We start from the raw sequence: 24,243 nt of genomic DNA on the forward strand, positions 1-24,243 counted from the left end.
GCAGGTTGCCTAAAATCTCATTGCTCAGTGTCCAGCCTGTTCTAGCCTGGTGAGACTTAAGTCCCATTTTATTTTTATTTTAAATGAAGAGCAACAAAATGGGGAAGAAAAGACATAAGCTACTGAAGAAAGGCCAAGTTGTATCAGATGTGGCAATGTGAACGGAGATGACTTCCAGTCTGCTGACAGTGGGACGCCTACAGGGCACAGGCACGCACCTGTGGGAACACAGCGCCTGCACAACTGCCCGCCTTTGCTGCTCTGAAGTCAGCAGCCTTTCTGCACTGAGAGCTCCCACCTGCAGCACTTGCACACTGTAACCTGCTAGGAAAGCTCTCATGGGCATGCCCAGCACCGAGTTCTTCAGCAGGAGCTGGCTCGTGCTTGGCTATCATAAGACTTCTGATGGCCTTGGCTCAGGCTCCTCAGTATCAGATGGGATGTGAAAATAAATAAGGTGCCACAGGGTCTGAAGGAGGAAAATAGTTAAAATCTCTCTCAGGAGTACTACCATGCTTCATCTCATGTAGGCCGATGGCACGATTTGATCTGCTGTGTTCACAGTTTCAAACCCTTACAGTTCCTTTGTCCCTTCCAGCAATAAATCAGATTATCTGAAACAGACTTGCTATAGGGCTGATCCTGGGAGATGGGCAGGTCTGAGCAAGGAGAGTTCTTTTTCTGGTGTTAATCGGAAGGAGATCACATAATCTGGTAAACATTTTCAAGAAAGTTGGGGCTGAAGTTCTGCCATTAAAAGTGATGCAGACACTTCAGTTGTGAAATTACAGTGAGCTTAAATGGGACTTGGACTTTTAAATTCCTTGGATGCCTTTGAAAACCTGGAAGTCCTGAATCTCTAGGTAACTAGCGACTAGTAGAATACTGAAAACTTCAGGAAGGTATCCTGGCTGCTGGTATTTATGGTGGTGTATGAGATGCCTCCAAATGCTGTATGCCTAATTGTCACAGGGAAATATTTATTAAAAAATATGTACCTGTATACGCTCTCAAAAAATATAGACAAAAGTTCTATAAAAATAATTGGATGTTCTCCCACTTAAATGCTCTTCTACAAGTTTCTGTATTTTATCTGGCCAGAATGGATGGAAATCGTTGAAGAAATAATATATAAGTCAAAGCAAGAAGTAAATGTTTCCTGAAAATGTGAGAGACCTTTTCAGGACAGCTCTCTGGCAACATTTCCCAGTTTGACCACCAATAACTATTATCTGAATGTGCTTTTTCAGCCAGTTGGGGGTCTAACTTGCATTGATTTAGTCAGTTAATTTAATCACAATTTGTTTCTAATGATATCATGTGGGATCGTATCAGTAACTTCACTCAAGACAAAGTATCTAATTAATCCTCTAATATCACTAAAAAAAAAAAAATGAAGAAAATGAGATTGGACTGACATAATTTGCTCCTGATAAATAGGTGCTATAGCTGCTTTTATCACCTTATTGCCCTCTGAATTCTTATAATTCAATTTCTTCCGGCATCTTTCCAGGTATCAGAATTAGGCAAGTTGGTTTATAATTCCCCAGAATCCTCCTTTCATTGGCTTATTCTTTTTATATATTTTCCCTGTATCACGATTAGCGTTATTATTTGCTCTTCCTGAGTACCGGGAGGTCTTTTGTGCGGTTCAAAGTCTCAATCTTAAATGCCAGCACAGCCTTCACAATTAAACACCCAGATTATAACATGATTATCATCTGGGTGTTGATTTCTGCCTCGCTGTGGCTGTCAGCCAAATGTCATAATGCACACAATTAGCAGATTTGCTTCCCGGCTCACCGATAACAAAGGAAGCACAAATAATTCATAGGCAGAGGCACCGGTTCTTTGATGTGACTGAACTCTGATCCGCTCAGCACCTGAAGGGAGGCAGGCTGAAGACCGGGCAGCCTCATTAAAGTGGAAAATAATGAAAAAAGGCAAGGAGGATGAGGAGGAGGCAGGAGTGCCCCATGCCGGGCGCTGTGACCTCTCCTGGGCTGGGTCCCGCAGCTCCCACCCTCCTGCCATGGCGCGGGAACGAGCAGATTCCTGGGCACAGAGGGAGAGGCAAGGAAAATCTATGTCCCAGACCAAACCACAGACAAAATAATCTCTCTAATTACAAGGTAGCCTTTTATTTTTTTTTTCAGAGGTTAAGGGAAATTCCTGATGAGACGCTTCCATCTGGTTTACAGTCCCCTTGCACTGGGGCAGTTCAAAGAGGCTGCAGTGTAACTGAGAATCGAGGACAGCGTTTATTTATAGTCTGATGGCCTCATAAAAGCTGTAGAGCGGAGCTCACAGCAGCGTACTTATTTATGTTTTAAACTGCTCATGCAGCACCCTACTGCCTTGCAAAACGCATGCTGTAGCTCCTGCATAAAATTATATATGGCTCTTTACAAGGTTCATGACATAAAGGTAAAAAAAAAAAAAAAAAAAAAAGGCAAAATTAGACTAACATGAAAATAAAAGTGGCAGCCAGAAGTGGAGGAAAATTAACAGCGTGGCTCTGAAGTAAAGTACCATTAAATGAAGATTTTCACCTGAATCCATTTTTCAAAATAGAAGAAAGAAATATCCAAAAACTCTGAAGAAGGCAATAACTCTGTTTTTAGCTCCTGGTGACATTACAAAGGATCTGAGCCTTGCACTGGGGTTTTTATAATGACAACCCAGCCTCTGGCACAATCTCAGTATAGTGTCTCACTGCAAATTATATTTGTATCACATTTATCCTTTCTTTTAATATCACTGTACCATCTCTTTGCTCTGTAACCCAGAGGGGAAAGCAAAGCAGCACCGTTTCATTATTACCCTTTAATAGTCTTTCCAGTGATATACGGGAGAATATTAATATCTTTCCAGTGACCTCACCTAAACACTGCTAAAAGCCAGGAAGGGAGTGACAAGTTTGCAGCTAATGCAGGGGGATGAAATTCTGGTTAATGAAAGGATTTCACCCCTGGGTTTTAATTCTGGTTTCTTTTTAACCTTTTAGCTCCAGGTTCCCCAGCTGTAGGATGGAGAAATGAGACTCCCGCGTAGGGTGGAGGCTCCTTGCAGCACTCAGCCCAGGGAGGAGGTGGTGGGCATGGATCAGCCCCAGGAGAGGGGAGGCACACCGCCAACAACCCCACGCGGGCTGCACGGGGAGGATGCTCAGGCATCCTCCAGCAGCTTCATGGGTGGTAGAGGAGAGCACCCCGCACCAGGTGCAATGTCCACAGTCACCTGGATGATGGATGTAGGTTTTTCTGCCTTACATAAGCTGTGCCTGAAGTAGTACACAAATGGTGCGAGCTACTCTGTGCTTTAAGACTCCTTTTGCTGACGCCTTACTGGAGGAAGTGAGGAGAAAAAGGCTGTAAGCATGTTGTGCCAGATATCCGAATCGCTGTTAAATGAGCACACAGAAGTTGTAAATCTGCTAAACCGCGTAATCAAAGACAGTGTTGCTCTTAAGAAAGCTAAATTAATGGTGAAAGAAAATTTAAAGTTGACCAGCAAAGGAAGTGAAATTATAACTCAGTTCTACATGCTGCTTCTTCCTGATATGTATAAAAGTCTGGAAAAGATGGTGATGATTAATCATCTTCCTTGTTCTTCACATTAGAAATGCACATTTTGTCCATTACAGAGAAGCTGGAGGATGTGTGAAGTTATGGCATCACAAAAGAGAAAGGAGAGAACTTGATCAGTTTGGAGGAAAAAGCTTGGTTAGTTCAGATTGCTAAATGTGACTGGAGTCTTGTCTGTAGTTAACTCTTCCATTGAGTTGTAGAATTAACAGCCTGGTTAAAACACTACAGCTCATCAGCTTGAGATATGTGTGCTCATGACATATGATATTTGAGATATGGTGTAGTTCCTTTATCAAAATACAGTGAAAATCAAACGCTGCAAAATAATAAAACAGGAAGAGGGGGAAAACAACAATTTGGTCATCTGATTACCACAAAGGATTAAAAATAGAACAGTTTCTGTTTTAAAAAAAGGCTTCTATTGACTGTTTAAAGAAAAATAAATCTACATTTTGGAGATACCGTCACTCTATTTTTGTACTAAACTTATTGTCTTTGATTGATTTTAAAAAGTACCGTAAGAAAAGCTCAGAGCTTGGCCCATATTCAAACTATAAAGTTAGTATTTTGTCTTCCAAAACCATTTTTAAAGTCTGGTAATAACCCAGATTCATTTCTCAGATGTGTTGCTTCTAGTTCCAGATCTGGACTATGGAAAGAAAAGATAAAATCAAGGAAATGCAAGTCATCAAGCATGCCTGGCTTTTAATTTAACATTCAAAGTGATGAATCTATTTAATTTGATAAAAACAGAATGGTCACTACTTCCAAAAACAACTGAACGTCTAAAAGACTAGGTCTGAGATTGATAATATAGCTGCAGATTTCCTTTTCACCTGGGAAATAACTATAATATTTTAAAAAATTCAGCCTACCTAGGTCTGTAGAAAAAAATGGGACTGCTTGATAGGTAGATTTCAAAGAATTTCATATAATTATTTTTTTATGTTGATGCATATATCTTTAATAAAACTAAGACTAATCTTTGTGCTTTCAGGATTTGAGAAAGCCAGTGCAACCAGTCGTATGCGATCCTGATCCTGCAAACATTTAAGCTGGTGAGGAATGTTATTCGTTTGAGTGGTCCCATTAAGCGATTCATACCATGTTACAAATGTGTTTCAAACATGGTTATACCATGGCTTTAGGACATGTCTGTGGGGCAGTGATTCATGACATGATTCCTTAATGCATTTCTGCCACAGAACTGTCCCATTACCACATTAGAGACAAAAACTGCTAAGGACTGCTATCCCTGACGTGATGGGTAAGCATTATTCTCCCATTGACGGCTTTACCACTGTATTCTGCAGCCAGCTGATCTGAAAGCTTATGAGGTTCACTAAAGGGCCCCAAATCCCCGACAGAAATGGGACTGTGAACTTCCTTCTGTTTTCCCCAGTAAATAAAAATAGAGGGATTATGTAAATAATTACAATTCAATTAAAATCCCATTTACAGTAAGTGAAACACAAACTCAGTGAACGCGCAGCACTTCAGCATCCCACTGAAAGGCAGGAGAACAGCTGGAAAGCTGGTCCCTGTTTTACTGATCCTTTATTTATATCAAAGCAAGCCGGTAGCAACTCTGTAGAAACCAGTGACCTACACCTCGAGGTGAAAGAGTAACGAACCTGGCCATTTATTTAGACCGAATAGCTTCCTGCCCATTATTCTCCCATATTTCAGGTGTGGGAGCTCTCTGCCCACAACACCTTCTTGACCAAGATTCTTTCTCGCCTTTAAGCCTGGGGAGAAAGCTACCAGTAAAGCAGGGAGTGACGAGGCAGCTTTGCAAGGATGTAAGCTCAGGGCATTTGAATCAAAACCATTTTGCCCCCATAAAATGCCACTGAACTGGGTTGCACTAAAGTGATTTTATTTCCCACCCACTTTGCAGCAGCGTAGATTACTGTAAAAAGTATGAGAAAAGTCTGAAGTTCTGGCTTCTTAGTCTTGTAAAAGCCTTTCTTAAAGTCTCAGTTCAGGCAAAACTCCTGATTTGAGAAGAGCTAAACAGAAAAGACACTGCTCCATTCTCCTGTTGAACCTGAAGGGGGATGTTGAAAATGTATGGTACTTTCAGCATCTAACCAGTGGGCCAATTTCTGTCAGGTGCATGTGAGAATACATGAAAACTTGAATATCCGAGAGAGTAAGGGGCGGGGGCGGGGGGGTGGGGAGAAGGGGTTGGAATACTGAATATTAAAGATAATTTGGAGTACTGATTTTTATTTTTTGTCTTGGAGACCTTGAGCATGAATTCTTACCATAATGTAACATGCTTTTTGTGTATTACTGATTTATGTCAAACACTACGGAACAATTTATCTTTAAATATGAACAGCAATATTCCTTTGCCCAAGAATTTGTTGAATAACAGTGTTATTCTTCTAACTCCAGAAACATTCCCAATGAAGGTCCTGGATTCCAAGGAGATTTAAAAAGGGAGAGTTTTGAGAGCAAACATGGATCATAAAACTGAGGAGAAAAGAAAGCAGCACCATAGCTTGACTTTGTTGGAACAAGTAAAGAGAATGAAGGAATCAACAGAGATAGTTGATGTTGTGCTAGTTGCAGAAGGTGAGAAATTCCCCTGCCATAAGGTGGTGCTGGCTGCCTTCAGTCCTTATTTCAAAGCCATGTTTACCTGTGGCTTGGCTGAGTGCACCCAAAGAGAAGTGGTGCTGTATGACATCTCGGCAGAGAGCGTGTCCGTAATACTCCACTACATGTACAGCGCGGATTTGCACCTCACTAACCAGAACGTGCAGACTGTTGCCCTGGCTGCGTATTTCATGCAGATGGAAGAGGTTTGCAGCGTGTGTCAGAAGTACATGATGGACCATATGGATGCTTCCAACTGCGTGGGCATTTACTACTTTGCAAATCACATTGGGGCGGAAGATTTATGTGATCAAGCGAAGAAATACCTGTATCAGCACTTTGCTGAGGTGAGCTTACAGGAAGAAATATTAGAGATTGAAGTCCAGCAGCTGTTGTCTCTCATAAAATCAGATGACCTGAATGTTTCCAGGGAGGAGAGCATTCTGGACCTTGTCATTAGATGGGTAAACCACAGCAGGAAGTCACGGGTAGAGTACCTTATTGAGCTCCTGAAGCAAGTGAGACTGGTGCTTGTCAGCCCATCCTTTCTCATGGAAGCCCGCAAAAGGAACACCATGATCCTGTGCAATTCAGAATGCAATGATATGTTTGAGGAAGCGTTGAAAACCATCAAGCTAGTCAGCCACCCTTCTCTCAGCCTGCGATACGGCATGGAGACGACTGATCTCTTACTCTGCATCGGCAACAATTCCCTTGGCATTAGGTCAAGGCATGGGAGCTACGCAGATGCCAGTTTTTGTTATGCTCCTGCAACAAAAAAGACTTACTTCATTTCCTCTCCAAAGTACGGAGAGGGCTTAGGAAGTGTTTGCACTGGTGTTGTCACTGAGAATAATGATATTATTGTGGCAGGAGAGGCCAGCGCTGCCAAAATGTCTAGACAAAAAAACAGGAACATCGAAATTTATAGGTGTGTACCCTCTGTCAAAAAATTTCCCTAAGATTTAAAAATTTTAAATCAAGTTGATGTTTCTGGGATCAAGGAAAGACCATTAGGCAAAATGTTCATTACCTGAAAGTTTTCTCGCAGATTTTGGCTACTTTAAGCAATTTGTCACAATTGATCTTCACGGTACAAGGAATTATATATATACAACCGAGTCTTCGTGCTTTTTCTCCTGGAAGGAGGAGGGTTTACTGTAATGGCATCTCTGTGTAAATAAGCTTGATTAGATTCTTCTTCAATGTACATGGATTTTATATACTCCCAACTTAGATCTCAACATTTTCCTAGGATTTTCTTTTCATGGTCTTTAGTGGGGGTAAATGAGTCAAGCAAAAGTCCTGAGGAGTCCAGTAAGCCAGAGATAACACTCTTCCCTAAAAATGCCATATTGATGAAAGCTGAGAGATGAAAAGATAATGATCAGAAATTTAAAGTTCTATTTTACTCATGTCTTTTTCAGGTGAGCCCATTTTAAAGAAAACCAGAGCTTTTCTGGACAAAATTAAGAAACATTTTCTAACATAGCTATCTAAATTTAAGGAAATAAATCCATACCAAAACAGAAGAAGTTGCCTTATTTTCAGCAGTGTTGAACTCTCACTCTTCCTGTGAACTTCAGTAGAAATGGTGATTGAACAGCACATGCAGAAATAAGGGACTCCTTACCTTAATTAGGGTCAAATATCTTTCAAAATATGCGTAAAATTAGGATCCCTAATACTAAAGATGCTTGATCTTGCAAATATTGGGCTCAGTTCTACAACATGTCTGTGAAGGGGAAAGCTCCTCTTGTCATCATATCACTGAATAAACATTGGAGGTTGAAGGGGATAACATTTGAAACAAGCTGATGGGACATCGATGAGCCAGGGCATTTACAGCTTTGGATTTCCCTACAGATACCACCAGCGAGGAAACCAGTTTTGGCACAGCCTGTGCACCGCTCAGCTCCGTGAACTCTATGCATTGGGTACTGTCCATAATGATCTCTATGTAATCGGAGGGCAAATGAAAATGAAAAATCAATACCAAGTCACCAACTGTGTGGAGAAGTATTCCATGGAGCAAGGTACCTGGAGAAGCACAGCACCTCTGCCAGTACCACTAGCCTGCCATGTGGTGGTGACAATGAAGAATAAGCTGTACGTGCTGGGTGGCTGGACACCTCAGGTTAAGAAAAGTGCCAGTTATGTTGCTTTCTTTGTGTATTAACAAGCAGAACTATGTTTCCTTTATACGATGTGTAATTTTATGGTGCTTCTTGCATGGGAGAAGAAAAAAATTGCTTGCATTCTTTCCATATCTTTTGTAGGAAAACCAAACAGGTTAAAGGGGAACAATATCCATATTGAGCCATCCTCACCGTAAATAACCACTTCAGGAAGGGCAGTTCTTTCATGGAGGTGTGCACAGTGAGCAAGTTTAAAATATATCTTCTGTGTCAACATGAGTTCTAGTTTAAATAGCTAATGGGCTAAAAACACCTTATTTTTTGTGAAAACTTAAAATAAGTAGGATGATATTTATTTGGCATATTTTGTCATCACAGGCTTTGAAAAATGGATTAATTTCAGCCTTTCTTCTCCTTATATACTGTCCTCTAAATTTTAAAAGTATCAGTAAATAATGGTGTTTAAATAACAGAGACTCTTAACTGAGTCCCATCTTCAAAAAACATATACAGAGGTAAATTTTGGAGCCAGATTTATATCTGAAATTTAAAGTTCACCTCAATCTCTCAGGAAACTTTCTTGATTAATGCTCATTCATTTAATTTTTATTACATTTTAAACGAAAAGGTGAAGCATTCTCTGGAAAAGAGATTCCTGTAATCAGTCCATTTTTTAGTTTCAGTTGCGTTGCTTGGCCATGTGAAGTTTTAATGGAAATTTTCAACAAGACCACAACTACCATTTTCAGTAGTACAGTGAATATACAGAATTATGCCATGAGGCAGATGGATGTCAGAAACAGTGCTCACTCTCTCTACTTGCTCCCAGTGTGAAAAGATCTTTTTTAAGACTGTAGCCTATTCTTATTTACTGCTCAGTGCAGTTTAATTTTGGGTATTCAAGAAGGAGCCCCACATTTACTTGACAATGATGTAGAACACCTGTATTCATTACTGCCAGCTACAATATTTTCAGTCTGTTTTCACATCTCGTTAGTTTGTGATCCCTTGGAATACTTTGCTGGTTGAAGCACTTGAGCAAGATGTATTCAGCAAACAGAATTTCCACCTCTTTGGATAATATGAGTGCAGAAGTCCCCAAAGAAGGCAACAGAAAGATCAGAGAGCATTTCTGATGCTAAAACAGCTGAGCGAGGATACCTGGCTATTTAAAGAAATGAATGGTGAGAACACACTTGCTGTAGAAACAATCTGTCCGTAGAAAACAAACAAACTAAAAAATTGCAACTGTAAGATGTAACAAAATAAATGTAGAAGCCAAACAACCAGCTTTGTCCTTCTTCAGTGCTGCAGAGGGTGCTCATCCCTATGGTATCCATCGTCCCCTTGCTCTCACCTGCCAGGCGGGTGGTGGTGGATGCGACTGCCCCAGCTGCGCTGCGGGCAAGGAGCCGCCTTTGTGCTCGGGCAGCACTGAATGTTCTGTCGGTCCCTAACGAACACTAACCACACAGCACTGACAGAGTGCTGTAAATGCCTGTGTCCGTTACGGGACACAGATAAATACATGTTCCCTTCCCACTCAGGCTTTGCAAGGGGAACAATGCAAGACAAAGTCAAGCCAGGACATGAAGGGAAAGCTTGGGAAGGCGAGAGCTTGATTCGCTGCAGCATCGCTCCATTTCAGCACGGGTCTGTCCTCACTGAAATGCAAGGGGATCAAGTTGGGTTAGCTGGGGTCCCTTAAATTGGAAGCAAGCACTGGCGGAAGTCTGAGAGGAAGGATTCTGTCCCATGCGACAGAGAGAAGGGGCACTGGATGTTATGTTTTCTGTGCATGAAGAGCACAGCATGTGCTCTGAAGTGGCTCATGTGCACACCACCACAAAAAAAAAAAAAGAGATAGGATGTGAATTTAGTGCATGTCAGATGGTGTCTGCTCTTAAGTGTATGCTTATTCTGTATTGCAAATATGCAGTTACCCCCTCTCTCAGTGAATAAATCAGTATTTCACACCTATCATGGAGAAAAAGCATTCTCCCGGGCACTTGAATGCAGTAACCAAGGGGTTATATATCTGTCTAAATTTAATTTGTTTTCTAATATTTTGTCCATTATATCAGTGCTGGAAAGGTCTTTTTGGAAAGTAAAATAGCAAGCAAAGCAAGAACACGTATACCAACTTTATAAGTAAGGAAAGTATCTCTCTTCTTCTCCTTCTCTCCAAGTGAAACCTTTCATCTTGAAATATTTCAGAATCCTCTCCACACAGCCTGCAGCTTACATCCAAAGTGCAGTACCCATAAAACATAATCTGAGCTTCCTGTGTTATACTGGAGGGGGAGAGAAGGGAGAAGAAGATTAGGAAGAACAAGATGAGTAGGAGTGAGTATAAAAAGAATATTGTGGCAGCAAAAGTATAGCAGGGTGTTAGGAGCTTGTCATTAAAAGTATTGAAGGAGAAGTTACCACAGTCGAACAACTTTACTCTGGCTAGGCTGACTAAATAAATGTACATATGACTTGAGGCTAAGCTATGTATATAAATAGGCCTGAGCATGGCCAGCTAAGTACCTCACTGGGACTCATGGTATAGTCTGAATAACAGTGGAAGTAGAAATTCAACCTTTAGCAGGGAGGAAAAATATCTTATAGCAAGGTTTTCCTTTCTATTATCATTAGGACTTCACAGCAGCATTGTAAAAGAGTTTCATTCTGCCAGAAATGCGCCCATGAATGTACTGTTATTACACAAATCCTCATCTTTACTGCTACAGAATATAAATGCACTCTTATTCATTTGCCTTCTACAACGCACTCCCAGCCGCAAGTCATGGATGCCGTTAAGCCGTAGTGTGTGTGCATCACTTCGCAGCTATAATTGATGTGTTTATGCTATTTATCTGCTCAGCTGTCTGCTGTGATTAATTGCATGCAGGCATGTGCGGAGGGCTCCAAATGTTGTATTATTATATGGCTGTCATATTTCATACAGATGGATCTGCCTGACGATGAGCCGGATCGATTAAGTAACAGAACGTTTCAGTACGACCCAGGCCAAGACAAATGGACAGAGCGTGCACCAATGAAGTACTCCAAATACCGCTTCAGCGCTGCCGTGGTCAACAGTGAGATTTATGTCCTGGGTAAGAGGAAACAGATTTTTAACAGATAGCACCATGACTTTGTCTTTTTTCCAGCAATTTGCTTCTGTGAAGTGAAATATCTCACCCTTTGCTAGGTACTGTAGGACAACGTATGTTGGACTGAATGGATAGTATTTTTCAGGGTCTATTTTTTCCCCACATAATTTCTTCCTTCCTTAATTCGTGTAGATTAAATTAAGTGAATGTTTAGTGCTCTGGATTAACATAACAAAGATACTTTGCTTTTTAAACTGCTTTTCTTTGGACTACTGGTGTGCGCTATAAATAATAATGAGTTTTAAAAGATGGGTAGAGAAACCTTGTTAGCATCATTTCACAGGTGACCAGTGGGATGCTAAGTAACATGTCCAGTGCCATGAAGGAAAGGCAAAGGGAGAAAGAGAATGTGGATGTCCCGGACAAAACCAACATTATTTGTGGATTCTGATGAAATTCAGTAAATCATGCTCTTCCACCCAACACAATGCAGTGCATTTTTTGGAAAGCCTGTATCTCTCACTTTGTCATTTTTTAAATTAAACTTTTCATTTTTTGCTTTCAAAACAGTAGTTTGACCAAAAGTTTTAAGAGCTGTGTGGAAGAGTTCAGTAATCTCCTCCCCCCGAATCTGTTGTCCCGAAACAATCCCTGTCCGTATCCCTAGTTCTGCAGTTCATGCATGGGACACTCAGTGAAGGGACAACTCAGAAGCGTGCTCCATAACAGTGCTTGGATTCCCACAAGCATCACCCACTTTTGATATAAAACTTGTTCCTTAAGTAGAGCACCATCTCCATGGGCTTCCTGTATTCTGCTCCCATCTGCTGAGGGCAGAGGAAGGAGGAGAAGGGAGGCAAGCTGGAAACAGGGAAATGCAAGATGCCACCTTGCAAGGACCAAGCCTTGCTTCCAAGAAGAAGTAAAAAAAAAAAAAAAAAAAAGTAAGAAAAATCAAAAAAGTAATATAACTTTAGCTGGGTACATAAAGTAATGCTGCATGTAGATATGACTTATTTCAAGCAACTCTTGGCACATATTTTCAAACTAAGTTTGTCAGCTCTTTCAGGCAGGATCTCTGTCTTCCTGTACAATTTGTACAGGTCTCAGCACATTCAGGATTAGGTGGAACTTTAGAGCATAAATGAAAAATCACTGCACAAAGTGTTAATCCTCTCTAATATCTCTGATGTATGAATCCAATTTCTACCATAAATATGAAGCAAAAATCATAGATGGAACATTAGCTTTGAATGACACACAGTGACAGCCTCCTTGGTACGAGCGTAATGCTAGCTCTCATCCATGTAGGTGTAAATCTGTAGTAAGTATTCTGCTGATTTCAATTGTGTTGTGTCAGACTCATTTTTTCCCGACCCAGATCAGATTGTGATGCTTAGCCTTTGAAGTGTTAATTTTTGGAAAGTCCTGTTGGCACAGAACATAGAGTACACAGTCACTGTCCAAAAACCCTTCCCAGCCTAATTGCCAGCTCCAGCGTGTAAAACCCTAATGACTTAAATGGAATTATTCTAGAGCCACACTGATGGAAGGAAAATGAGAAATAGATTAGAGTTTTTGTCTGAGTAATAGCATTGTTCAGGAATCTGTATCACGTGTCTTAATCAGCAACCCTGCAATATAATTGTCTGTTTGTTGTGTAATGTTCCTAGAGAATCTTATGCTATTTATATCATGTACGTAAACCTTAAAAGTAAATGAACAGCATCTCCTAAGGCTCAAAATCCTTTCTCCTATTCATCCCATTTGACTGGTCTTAGCTCTTTCTCTCCATATTTTCCCAGGAACATAACTATATTCATTGGGAAGCCCAAGAAAGAGCAGTATTGTGTTCTTAATGACAGAGGCAATTGAGATACTTTTGGAAGAAAACCAAATGGGAGGGCTCTATTTAAGGTCATGCATTTTAATCTCTTGCTTAAAAAAATATCCTTTGCTGCTAAGACTCTGAAAACTCATTGCAGCCAATGTATAAATTAGGAAGATTTATCCAAATTAATCCATTTGAATTCCATGTTCATTAGCTTATAATAAAATGTACTCAGTAGAACTACTGTCTCTGAAATACAGGTCACTGGTAAAAAAATATTGTATCACCATGACAGCTTTAACCATGTGTTGCTTTTATGTTATGTAATTCCTGCTTTATAAATAAGAAATATAGAAGGACTTAAATGAGAAATCCTATTAGCGAAGATTTAGGAATCGAAGAATTTTTGTTTATCTTCTTTAGTCTGGCACCCCATCTCCTTAAAACGTTTTTTTTCTTTGAGTTCTTGCCGAGAGCTTCTTTTAAATGTTTTAAGCAATTAAATGAGGTTCAATTAAATACTATAGGTCTTAATCACAAAATACTGATTTGGATATGTACTTTGGGGTCTCCCTGGAAAGGAAAGCTTGTGTAGGAGTGACTGGGAGGAGATGTTTTAGCTTTCATGCTTGAGTATTAACCATGCACTTGAATAACACCTTCTTCTAAAATAAACATGTCTATTTATAAATATGCTTTGGACTTCTGACAAGCAGCAGATTACGGGCCTGATTCTGCTCTGTTATACCTGTGCCACAATTTCTGAAGTGCCTGTAGGCAGGGAGGAAAGAAAAAAGCAAAATTTGGTCTGATGTATGAGACAAGAAATGCTCCCTACTCACTTAAGAATTATCAAAGGAAATGAGAACAAGGCATTAAAGGAGCTGAAACCGAAGTGTTGACCATGTTTAGGAAGACAATTGTCTGTTTTTTTTTCAGCCCTGCTTCTAATCCATCTTCTTTCCTTGTGTCTTCTACAAACTGCATTACATCATCTGCTTTGCTCTGCGTTAGTAAAGAATGACAGTGCTTCTCATCTTTGGAAGTGCCTGCCAGGGCTAGCTTTATTGCTCCCTTACTTCTCCACGAAACCAGCTAAGCAGCCCTGCTTTTCAGAGTGAGAGAGCAGCATAAGTGCTAAGACTCCCAGCTTGAGTGCTGTTAAAGAGTAATGAAGGGAAATGTTACATAAGAGATTAGCGCTATTAAATCCATTGTGCTTTTCAGAGATCAATTTAATAGTGAATTATTTTACAGGAGGCAAAGGAGAGCGTGAGCTTAGATTTGATTTGCTTGTTGGAGAATTACTGCTTTTTTCACCCATTTCCCATGTTCCTTTGATAAAAATTCACAGAGATGCTAGTAAGAATAAATATTACTCAATATTGTCATCTGAGGACTTAATTATATGGCAAAGAACTCCAGTTGCAGTGCCCTGAGGTCTTCATCACCCTGACCAGCCTCACCTGGGGCCTCCATCTCACCCTCTCTGCCCATAGGTCCACGAGCATCATTTAAGCCCAGAGATGGGGTTTTAGCCCCTTCTCATCATCTTCTCCTTGCCTGATGACTGCTGGGCTGTTGGTGGGACCCTCTGCAACTGCCTGCTTCTGGGGTCGTGGAGCTGTTCCCTCGTGGAGCTGTTCCCTGCTGGTGAGCTTATTGTCTGGGACACCTTCCCCTTGGGAATAGCCCTGCTCTTGTTGCTCTGATAAGCTGATGTGGTTGAGGAATTGTAGGTTGTGTCTAATTTAAGCCCCCCCTAAGTAGGGGAGCCAAATTAAATAGTGTGAACTCCAACATTCAGAGGTCCCCAGCTCCCTCTCAATGAATGTATGTAAGCTCTTTTCAGTCCTACCTAGACCACCAACCCCTGTGCAGGTGCCACTTAAGTAAGCTGTCCTGCCTGTGCACCGAACAATCTAGGTTTGGATCTGGGCAGCTATTCTGGGAAAGAAAACTTGTCTAGGTTGGAGTCAGGCAAATTCAGCTGCATAGGAGCTCAGTGGGGGTCCCTGCTCTTACATGTGCCAATTCTAGTGCCGTGGGTAAAATCACTGGGTACTGTAGGCAGGAGTGTTCCCTCTTTCTGGGAACTTAACCATGTGTCAGTCTTGCTCTTTTAGATATATGTAGATGTATATAAGGTATTTATTTCCTTTGCATCCACAGAGCTAATTATTGCTAGTGACTCTGCACTATCTCACAGCCCTTACAGCCATTCCCCCTCATGCACTGGGAGGGTTTCTGTTATTAGAAGTGATGTGATTCAAATTGCATGCAGCCATCTCAGATGAGAATGGGACAAGAGGGAGGCAGCTGACCTTAAGCGAGGCAAAATGCTTTGCCTTCAGCCAGCTACGAACAGTGTGTGGGTACAGCAAGGCACAAAACTGCACCTCATTGAAATTCTAGGGATGTGCTAATCACATCACCTACCCCTGCTTTGCCTTCTTCGTCAAAGGCTTGTCTTTTCTGTCATGATTTCTTAATAAAGATCATGTATTTGATTTGTATATTTATTTTACTAATGGTGCTTCATGTTAAATTTAAAGTCCATTATAACCACTGTTTACAGAGTGCCCTTGAAAGTATGTTTGATTGCAGAATCATCCAAGCGTGATATGGAAAGCTCTCAAGCATTAATGGGTTTGGGAACACAAAGGTGGCTTCACTGGCTTTTTTTAGTCCTTCAGTGGCATCTGAAATATCTCCTAGGGAAAGTGAATAATGTAAAAAGCCTAACATGTTGAAAGGGTGTATTTGTAAGGAGTGGGTGGGGGAGGACTGAGTTCTGGGATTAAATCCTCTTGTGTGATGAATGTGAAAATGACAGAAATGTTCAAATCTCCCAGTGAGAAATCCATCTCTCCCTGCACAAAGGACGTGTAATTGGGCTTTATGCAGGGAACTAAGCCAGGTGGTGTTGAATTCACCTGCTCTGTGGTGAGAGGTGAGTACGGGTTACTGACCCACCCTCCCCGGCATCCATCCCAGCCCGCAGGCATGGAAGTAGCACTTGCTGCCCTTTGGTACACCTGTTGGGACTTCTGGGAGGCTGTGACCACAGCATGGGCTGGATTAAGGTACAATCACATGTACAGAATTCCAAACACACAGAAATGGCCCCCACTGTCCCCACGCTGCTGCCAGGCCTCTTGTCACAAAACCTCCCCCAAGCGACTTACAGCCCTCTGCCCCTACTGCTGCTTGCCCTCACCCTCTTTAAGGGTACCTCCACCTCATGTAGAGGCCCCTGTAGGAACCAAACATAAACTCATTTGTTCAGTTCAGCCTTCCTGGTCTTAACTGCAATTCCATATGTCTCCACTTGTGCTCCTAATAGTTTCATAAATCTGAATGAAGAAGGCAGCAGGATGGGACGATCTGGGGCTGAGTGACTGAGCATAAGGCAGCGCGAATTGCCTGACGCAACAAATTTATTTTTTTCTGCCCATTTGAAGTCTTGCATGGAATACACATTGTAGGTGATGGATAGCCTGGTTAACATGAGATGCCTCCAGTTGTTCGCAGATGTGGTTTGATTTCACTTTGAGGAATTTTCTTGCTGATTTGTGCGTTCAGTTATTTGGGAAGAGGCCTGAGACATCAGTGTCTGCAGAGGAAAGGCTGCTGTCTCACAGGAGTATTGCTGAACTACCACATCTGGGAAAGGCAAAGCAGTGCTGGTGGAATCTAATATCCTCACATTCCTTTGTTAGCAATATTTCAGAATTAACGTTGCTTCAAGAGAAGGTTGTAATTCTTCTGAGTTTGGTTTCTTGTTGTGTTGGTTTTTTTTTAAGCTTGAAAATTAAACTTTATTTTTCTCTGATTTTCCATCTCATTTTCTATTTACTGAGAACTTAGCTTTGTCCTTGCTGTAAATTGAACGTGAAATTGTATCTAACTGAAATGGCTAAGGATGTAAATTGGAGATATCTTGTACCTTCAGGACTGTGTCGGGTTATGAGAGGATTAAAGGAGGTCAAATTTAAGTTGCCTAAATGGCCTAATGAAGGTTTTTTAAATGCTTAAAAATGTGGTACCTCTTAAAATTTTGAAAAGATGCTCTAATAGGCCACTAAATATTACCTCTCTAATAACTATACAGGGAAAATGCTTGGAGGCTGATGACCCGAGTTGGCAGCTGAATGTCTTCATTAACTGGTGGTGGTCGTCACTTTTTGTGAAAGTCACTGACTGTGCTATACCTCATTATTTCTGTTATTTCTAAAGTTACCATGCCCCACAGTTACTGAATTTGGTAGTGAAAATAACAATGCACTAAGAAATAAGCAAACAGCAATTATGTTTCTAGAAATGTTCTAGGGCACTTGGGGCACTGGCCCCCAAGAAATGTTGAGGTAATCAAAAATGCTATTCAGTTATTTGAGCCTGATATGCCACATGCATGACCTAACCGGTATCAGACATTCCTCTGAACAAGATTCTCTTTCATTCCTCAGATGAAGACTTTTCCTGTAGGTTGAGTGTCCATTCTTCAGTGTAGTACCAGTACCACCTGTGCAATTTTAAAACTAGCTTGGAAACCAGCAGCAGTCTTTGGCATTATGAAACTGCCTCTTGAACAGATCAGATTAGTCTGTGGGGACTTTTAATATTATTGGGTCCCAGTGAAAATTGCCTTGGGCATCTTTGTGTTACATTGCACTCCATAGACTGTACATATCCTGTCAGCAGGTTGTCTTGCATGCTGTAGTCTGTGATTCTACCACAGAATGCTACAGAGTCAGAAAGACTGGTAAGCTATCAACTGAATAGCCTTATGTGAAAACCTTGTCTGATTAGCCCTTGAAACTTCCCTTGATTAAATTTAGGGGAATGGTGTCCTGGCCTTACTGTGGAACATCTCTTAAAAGCCATTATGGAGCAGTGAAGTATACTGCACAGATAAGGACAATGTTCCTGACATTAGGAACAATATAAGTGAATGTTTGAATTTTGAAACTTGTTTGAAACTCTCTTGTTTCCAGATAGTCCTAAGGAATAGCTCAAACTGAACTATGAGAGTGGCTCAGCATGATGATATGTACAGGTCCCTTTTTGGAACTGATTAGCCAAATCACTCTCCTGCTCTCTTGGGTTCCTCCTCTGAGGCTTGATTCACTTAGACCTTAGTTGTTAGCTTTTCACTGATAGTTAAATAAAGCTGTCATCTTCCAAATGGAGTTGCTGACAGTGGATGTTGAAGTAAGCACAATATGTACACATCAGTGCCTGAAAAATTCGAGTATTGGATTGAATCAAGCACTGCAAGTTCAGCTGGAGGGAAACTTGCAGCTGATGGTAAAGGACGCTGAATTTGATTCTCATTTTGTTGCTCTGATGCAGGCATAAATTATCTTGACTCTGAAATGCTGATCAGGAATATATCGGGTACGAATTTGGAGAATTATGGTCCCTGCTTGTGTTCTCTTGGAAATATCTTTGGAGAGTGTTCAAAATGTTGGAAAATATAGCAGAGTCCATATGAAGAGGTAGATGGAAAGCCATATGCAAGTAAAACTTTGAGCACTAGGGGCTCGTTTCTCCAACAGACAATCTTAGCACTGGCAGGGCAATACATTTCAAGGCAGCTTCACCAACCTTGCACAGGTTGTACTTGCAGTCATTCCCCTTTGCAATTATGCAAGGGCATAATTACATGCCATGCCATCCATTTTGGATGTGCACAATTAATCCTATAAGAGTATCTGGAAAGCTAGCCCTTCATGTGGAAATTGCATGCATATTGCAGCCATTTTGTATTTAAAAGTGGTCACACACACCACATGCACAAAAGAACTGCTTTAGCATGCCATCAGTGCTCATTACAGGGTATTGTGTCCATTGGCACAGATGGAAAACCTGCGAGGGTACGTCAGCATATTAATACTGGAGAACCGAAGGCTGTGAATTCAAAATCCGGATTTGATCACTGGAAAATATTTGGGAAGGCAGTGTTTACTCTGTGCATTCAGTGTACAGTGTTTGCGCTGTGCACTGAGATCTTGCGTGTGCCTGTAGCCTGTTGCAGTGTGTTCCAGCAAAAGAAAACTGGGATCTGTTTCAATCCCGCACGCTGACTGCAGGCATCATAATTAACCCCTCAACACTCAGGCTTGTCACAAATGACCCCATTGGTACCATTGGTACTCCTGCACATTGAATGGTTATGTTTTTTGAAGTTTACTTCCATTAAAAAATGAGTATAAACTTTCTCTTACTGAGATACAAATCCAAATGATTGTTGATTAGCAAGTTGGTGTCAAATACGCTAAGAGAAAAATAATTTTTGATCCACCGTGATTTAATGATAGTGATTTGCCCAGCACACAAACCAAGTAATTATGACCATTTCTACTACATATGCAGAAAACAAAATACCTTTGCCTTTTGAAGACATGTTTCTTGTCCTTCCTTTGCTATCAGCCCTCAGAAAGGATCTTGCTTGGATGTCTGTAGATGATGTGTGGTGGCTTCTGCCTTGAGTTTACCTTCTAATGAACTTTTGGAGCTGCAAAAGGGAAAGGAATAAAGAGAGGGATATCAGGACATGTAAACAAAAGATGATGCAACCAGCCATGTATTTTTCAGCAGAACCTGGGACTGCTATATTTGATCTATATATTCTTTTTCTGCAGGAGGAATTGGATGCCTTGGTCGTGACAGGGGGCAGACACGGAACTGTCTTGATGCAGTGGAGATTTATAACCCTGATGGAGACTTCTGGAGGGATGGACCTCCTATGCCTTCTCCCCTCCTCTCCTTACGAACAAACTCTACCTGTGCAGGCTCAGTGGAAGGGAAGCTGTACCTCTGTGGAGGATTTCATGGAGCAGGTACTCAAATGAGTGTAAAATTCTTTGCGTATTTGAAATCGGTTTCACTGTATGCAGCCTGACTTGACCGAATAACTCTGTGAGGTGGCACTGGCATGCCCTGGAACAACAGAGCTGATCCAGCCCTTTGGACTGCTGACTCCTAATGTCAATATGAATGGTGTTCTGTTTGTTCTTTGTTTTTTTTCTTAAAGCATGAAAAATTAAGGATGTTTCTGATCTGCACTGAACTGGTCCAAACCTATGCAGAATTCTCCTTGATATACATAGAGAGCTACCGAGATCAGGATCTTAATGTATGTTACATACATTGAAGAACTTGATTGTATTTGCTGAAGATTAAGGTGCTATTGATCGATCTGTAGCTGTGGTAGCTAGCTCTGTTTACTTACATGCTTTTCATTTTCAGTGTTGAAAAACCTTGTGTATTTAACGAGTACTCTGGTTAGGGAGCTGAGGTGCAAAGACTAAAATTCCGGATCTGGTGATTTGAAATAATTGTAGTCCCATGGCCACCTTTCTCCTTTTAAGTCTTCCTTCTTCCAGCTGTACTTGACTATCTAAATCTCCAGTATTGCTACTCATTTATAATTATAAATGCAGTCTCTCAAAACATGCACACTTCTCCTGCTATAGAGCAGCTGCTACCCCAATCTCTTTTCTAGGAGAAAGCAGCAGTACACTACTCACTGCTACTAAATGTCATGTCAGGCTCACTGTTGCCCAGGAATGTCTGTGTGGTATCACTGGGTCATGTCCTTCATGTTACACTGATAATGGCTGCATTGGCTTTTACTTGTATAATGAACTCTAAACTTAGAGCTGCTCTGTTTTAGAACGATTTTCATCCTTTAGTTCACAACTCACCTTCCCTTCACTTGCTACGGTCTGAAGAACCTGCTTCCTGAAAACTCTTGTATGGCAGCTCTAACAGGCGTGTTCTTGTGCCACACCTGATGGAAATTGTGGCTTCAGAATGATTTTGGTTATGATTCATCACTGTTTCCACAGGAAACATTGTGCCATCATTTTTGTCCTCAGCAGTGTAAGGAAAGCCTACAGTTAGTGGGTACAAACCTCAAAAGGCCGATCATCTGCACTGGCACGTGAAGCAGTTACATTCAAGGTGGCCAAGAGATTAGCATGAAACCTTCTGAATAAGGTAGCTAAAGAGCCATAAAAACTTTGTAGAATACCCCCGCGTTCTGTCACTGAGTCACATTAGGAGTGGCAGCACTGGGAAAGGTTGAAAGTTCCCCTGTGGATTTCAAGCTGGCCATCTTTTGTATGCTTGTATAATGCCAGCTCAATGGGGTCCTGACTCCTGACTGTATTATTGCAATCTAGATAATTAGGTATAGAATTCTCCTACGCTAAGTGTTGTTTAGGCGGGGAAACAAGGAGTTGGAGTTAGAAAATGCCAGTATTGCAGTTACCTGTGCAACCTGGATTTTGATGCCCTCCATGTGTGCACTTTGTATAGCAGAGAAATAGTATGTGATTGTGTTGTTAGCATAGTGTCTATTAACAAGGGAGCCAAAATAAGATTCGCAGTCAACTTTAAATCTGATATATCCAAATGTCTGCAGAGTTGAGAGGAAGCTGTGTCTTAAGATAGACTTATTAATGACTTTAAAGTTATTAGAGGGAAAGGGTTTTTTAAATCTTCATAATAACTTCCAGCTACCACCATCAAGGAATAGATGGCTGGAGTCCGTTTGCAGAACCTGGAGGTTATGTCATTAGTTTTTCTCCATGTCCCTGTCTTCTCTGCATGCTGGGAAGAGTGCTGCTCTTTGGGGTGAAGGCTGGAGTATGGGACAGAGGGTTATTACTGTCATGTGGGAACTTGGAGAGAGTGGCTTGACTTTGCTCTTTCACAATTACAGCTGCTCAGCAGATTCAAGATATTCACAGAACAGCATGTGCTGCTGCTGCTTTAGTAGCAGATAGGGTTATTTTAGAATGTGCTTGTTTGGCTTTAGTCTTTTGGGTTTCTTGGCATGCCACTTCAGTTTTTGTGAGGGATGCGACCAAGAGAGGATATTCCAATTTTACAAAACATTGTAATTTAGTTTCAACTGAGTGGAGTTTTTGGAACAAGCTGGAGGCACAGCTGTAGTCTCTGGGTTTTCTGCCTGCTGAACTCTAAAAGGCTGCTGTGAACACTCGAGTACAAGTGCTTCTCAAAAAAAAAAAAAAAAGCCAAACGCTTTGCTGCTCTGGAGAGCCTTAGCCAATGTATATAAGCAGCTGTATATAGGGACTCCCTATATACTGTAGACTTGTCCCTGACTCCTAGTCTCAACTAGTCTTTGAATTCACTTAAATTCTTGATCCAGCAGTGGGAAAGCTGGCCTACTAAGCATATTTTTGCATCTTAATTTTACTTGTGTATGCACCATGCTCTGTGTGCCTTTCTATGCAAGCATAGACCTAAGTGGTTAATCAGAGGCCAGAGATGCTGTACACAAAGCTGAGAAACAGCTTTTAAGTGCCCAAAGGGCCTTAATTTTGGATCAAAAGACATTGCCCTTTCAACTGCCATCACTTCTGTGTCCTTTATTACACTCCTTGAAATTTCCTGATAACAGGATTCCCATCTCATGTACTGCCTCTAAACCTTTGCTTGGAGAAGGACAAGGACAAGTGGAGTAGCACTTAACAGCATTCCCAGGAGCAGAGGAAGAGGAATTGCAGCAACTTGGTTTCCAGAAGGAAGTCTGCTTGGCCAGCTGGGAGTATCACTTGAGCAATGCAGAGTAAAGCCTCTCTAAAGGATGAGCGTACTCCAAAGTGTCCAAACTTCATCAAGAGAAAGCTTCTTCTGTACTGCAGGGAATGCTGTTTCATGTTGAGCTGTTGGTGTACACTGCTTGTAAGACTTTTCCTGCTGAGGCTTCCTCAAGTTAAAAGCTTGTTCAGCGACAGGCTATGAGAGGGGATTAATTCAGCAGAAGTTTAGACTTAGCTGAGGGGTCTACACTGAGACGTTAGTGACCCTAGACTCCATGCAGCGTATAGAGGAGCACAGACTTCCAGGGGGACATTCAGGTCCTTGGTGCTTGAAATTTTCTCTGACAGACCAGAAGGCAATTCAGAACCCTGAGAACCTCTTGTCTGTTAATGCTCCGTGTTTCTATCAGGATACGGGCAATCCTAACTTGGCTTACTGAAGGCAAATCTGTCAGGAGCCTGGTGGTTAGATGGTAGAAACCACTGTGAGACCTCTTATCACTTGGCAACAAATGATGTATCTTATGATCATGAGTACCCAAAAAATTATTTCTACTTGCTTTGAATTCCAGTTCCCTGCTTTAGAATGACTTGACAGACTTCATCTGCTAGCCCACAGTTTATCCAAATTAGTTCATTTTCTGCTAAAACTATTATTGCAAATAGGAACCATTAATCTGCCCATCTGACACCCAGCTCCAGCTCTCATAGCTTAGTGCCATGAGTGTTGACTGCCATTTGCCAGCAATGTTATAGCATTCTGCAAGATATTCAGAAATGTTTAAAATCCTTGGTTTTATCCATTATTTTGTAGTTCTGCACAGAGTGAAAACGCCAGTCATAGTATGAATATTCAGAAGGACCCAGTGTGCAGAAGCCAACCAGCTTCTTACTAACTGCTCAAATGCTGCCGCATTTAGTGCTGTAGCTACAGATTTTAAAGCAGCCTTTGTGGATCAAGTGTACAATGTTCTTGTTGACACATCTTATTTCCTTTGCCTAGCACTAAAACCTGACACCTGTGCAGGTTGACAGCTATTAATGTTAGCCTGGGCATGGCAGGAGCAGGCTCATTAGGGCGCCTTGCTCAAGGAGGGGTGAGCAACCCTTCAGGTATGCAGCACTGCACGATTATGAATGCCTGCCAGACTGGGCTCCCTGTCTCATTTCCAGTGAAAATAATGCTATGAAGCAGTTAAATATATTTATAATAAAGGCAAGCGTGCATGCCTGTTTGCTGGGACTTCCCAGCCTTGTGGAGGCACACATTCATTGACTGTGCTTATTTGCTTCGAACAAATCTTGCAGCACGTCCCTGGGGGCTGGTGCTGTGGGAACAGTCAGTGGGGGGCTGTTCTCCCGATCTGTAGCTGCATTTTTAGATTATAGGTG

General features: G+C 41.4%; 1 protein-coding gene across 4 annotated transcripts in view; it reads left to right on the top strand.

Annotated features, from left to right (window-relative positions):
- Nucleotides 1-24,243, top strand: part of KBTBD12 (kelch repeat and BTB domain containing 12) — a 43,971-nt gene that overhangs the window by 2,799 nt on the left and 16,929 nt on the right. For all 4 annotated transcript variants that reach the window (XR_010833912.1, XM_067003067.1, XM_067003066.1 and 1 more), the window contains exons 2-6: nucleotides 4,588-4,648; nucleotides 5,994-7,128; nucleotides 8,064-8,334; nucleotides 11,292-11,442; nucleotides 19,918-20,115. Coding sequence is in view for 3 of the 4 variants with exons in the window: in XM_067003067.1 (XP_066859168.1) it covers nucleotides 6,059-7,128; nucleotides 8,064-8,334; nucleotides 11,292-11,442; nucleotides 19,918-20,115 (1,690 nt within the window). In the remaining variant the exon portion in view is untranslated. The remainder of the gene's footprint in view (nucleotides 1-4,587; nucleotides 4,649-5,993; nucleotides 7,129-8,063; nucleotides 8,335-11,291; nucleotides 11,443-19,917; nucleotides 20,116-24,243) is intronic.

This window comes from Anser cygnoides, chromosome 10 (genome assembly GCF_040182565.1).
Source record: "Anser cygnoides isolate HZ-2024a breed goose chromosome 10, Taihu_goose_T2T_genome, whole genome shotgun sequence".
In the NCBI taxonomy this organism is placed as follows: domain Eukaryota; kingdom Metazoa; phylum Chordata; class Aves; order Anseriformes; family Anatidae; genus Anser; species Anser cygnoides.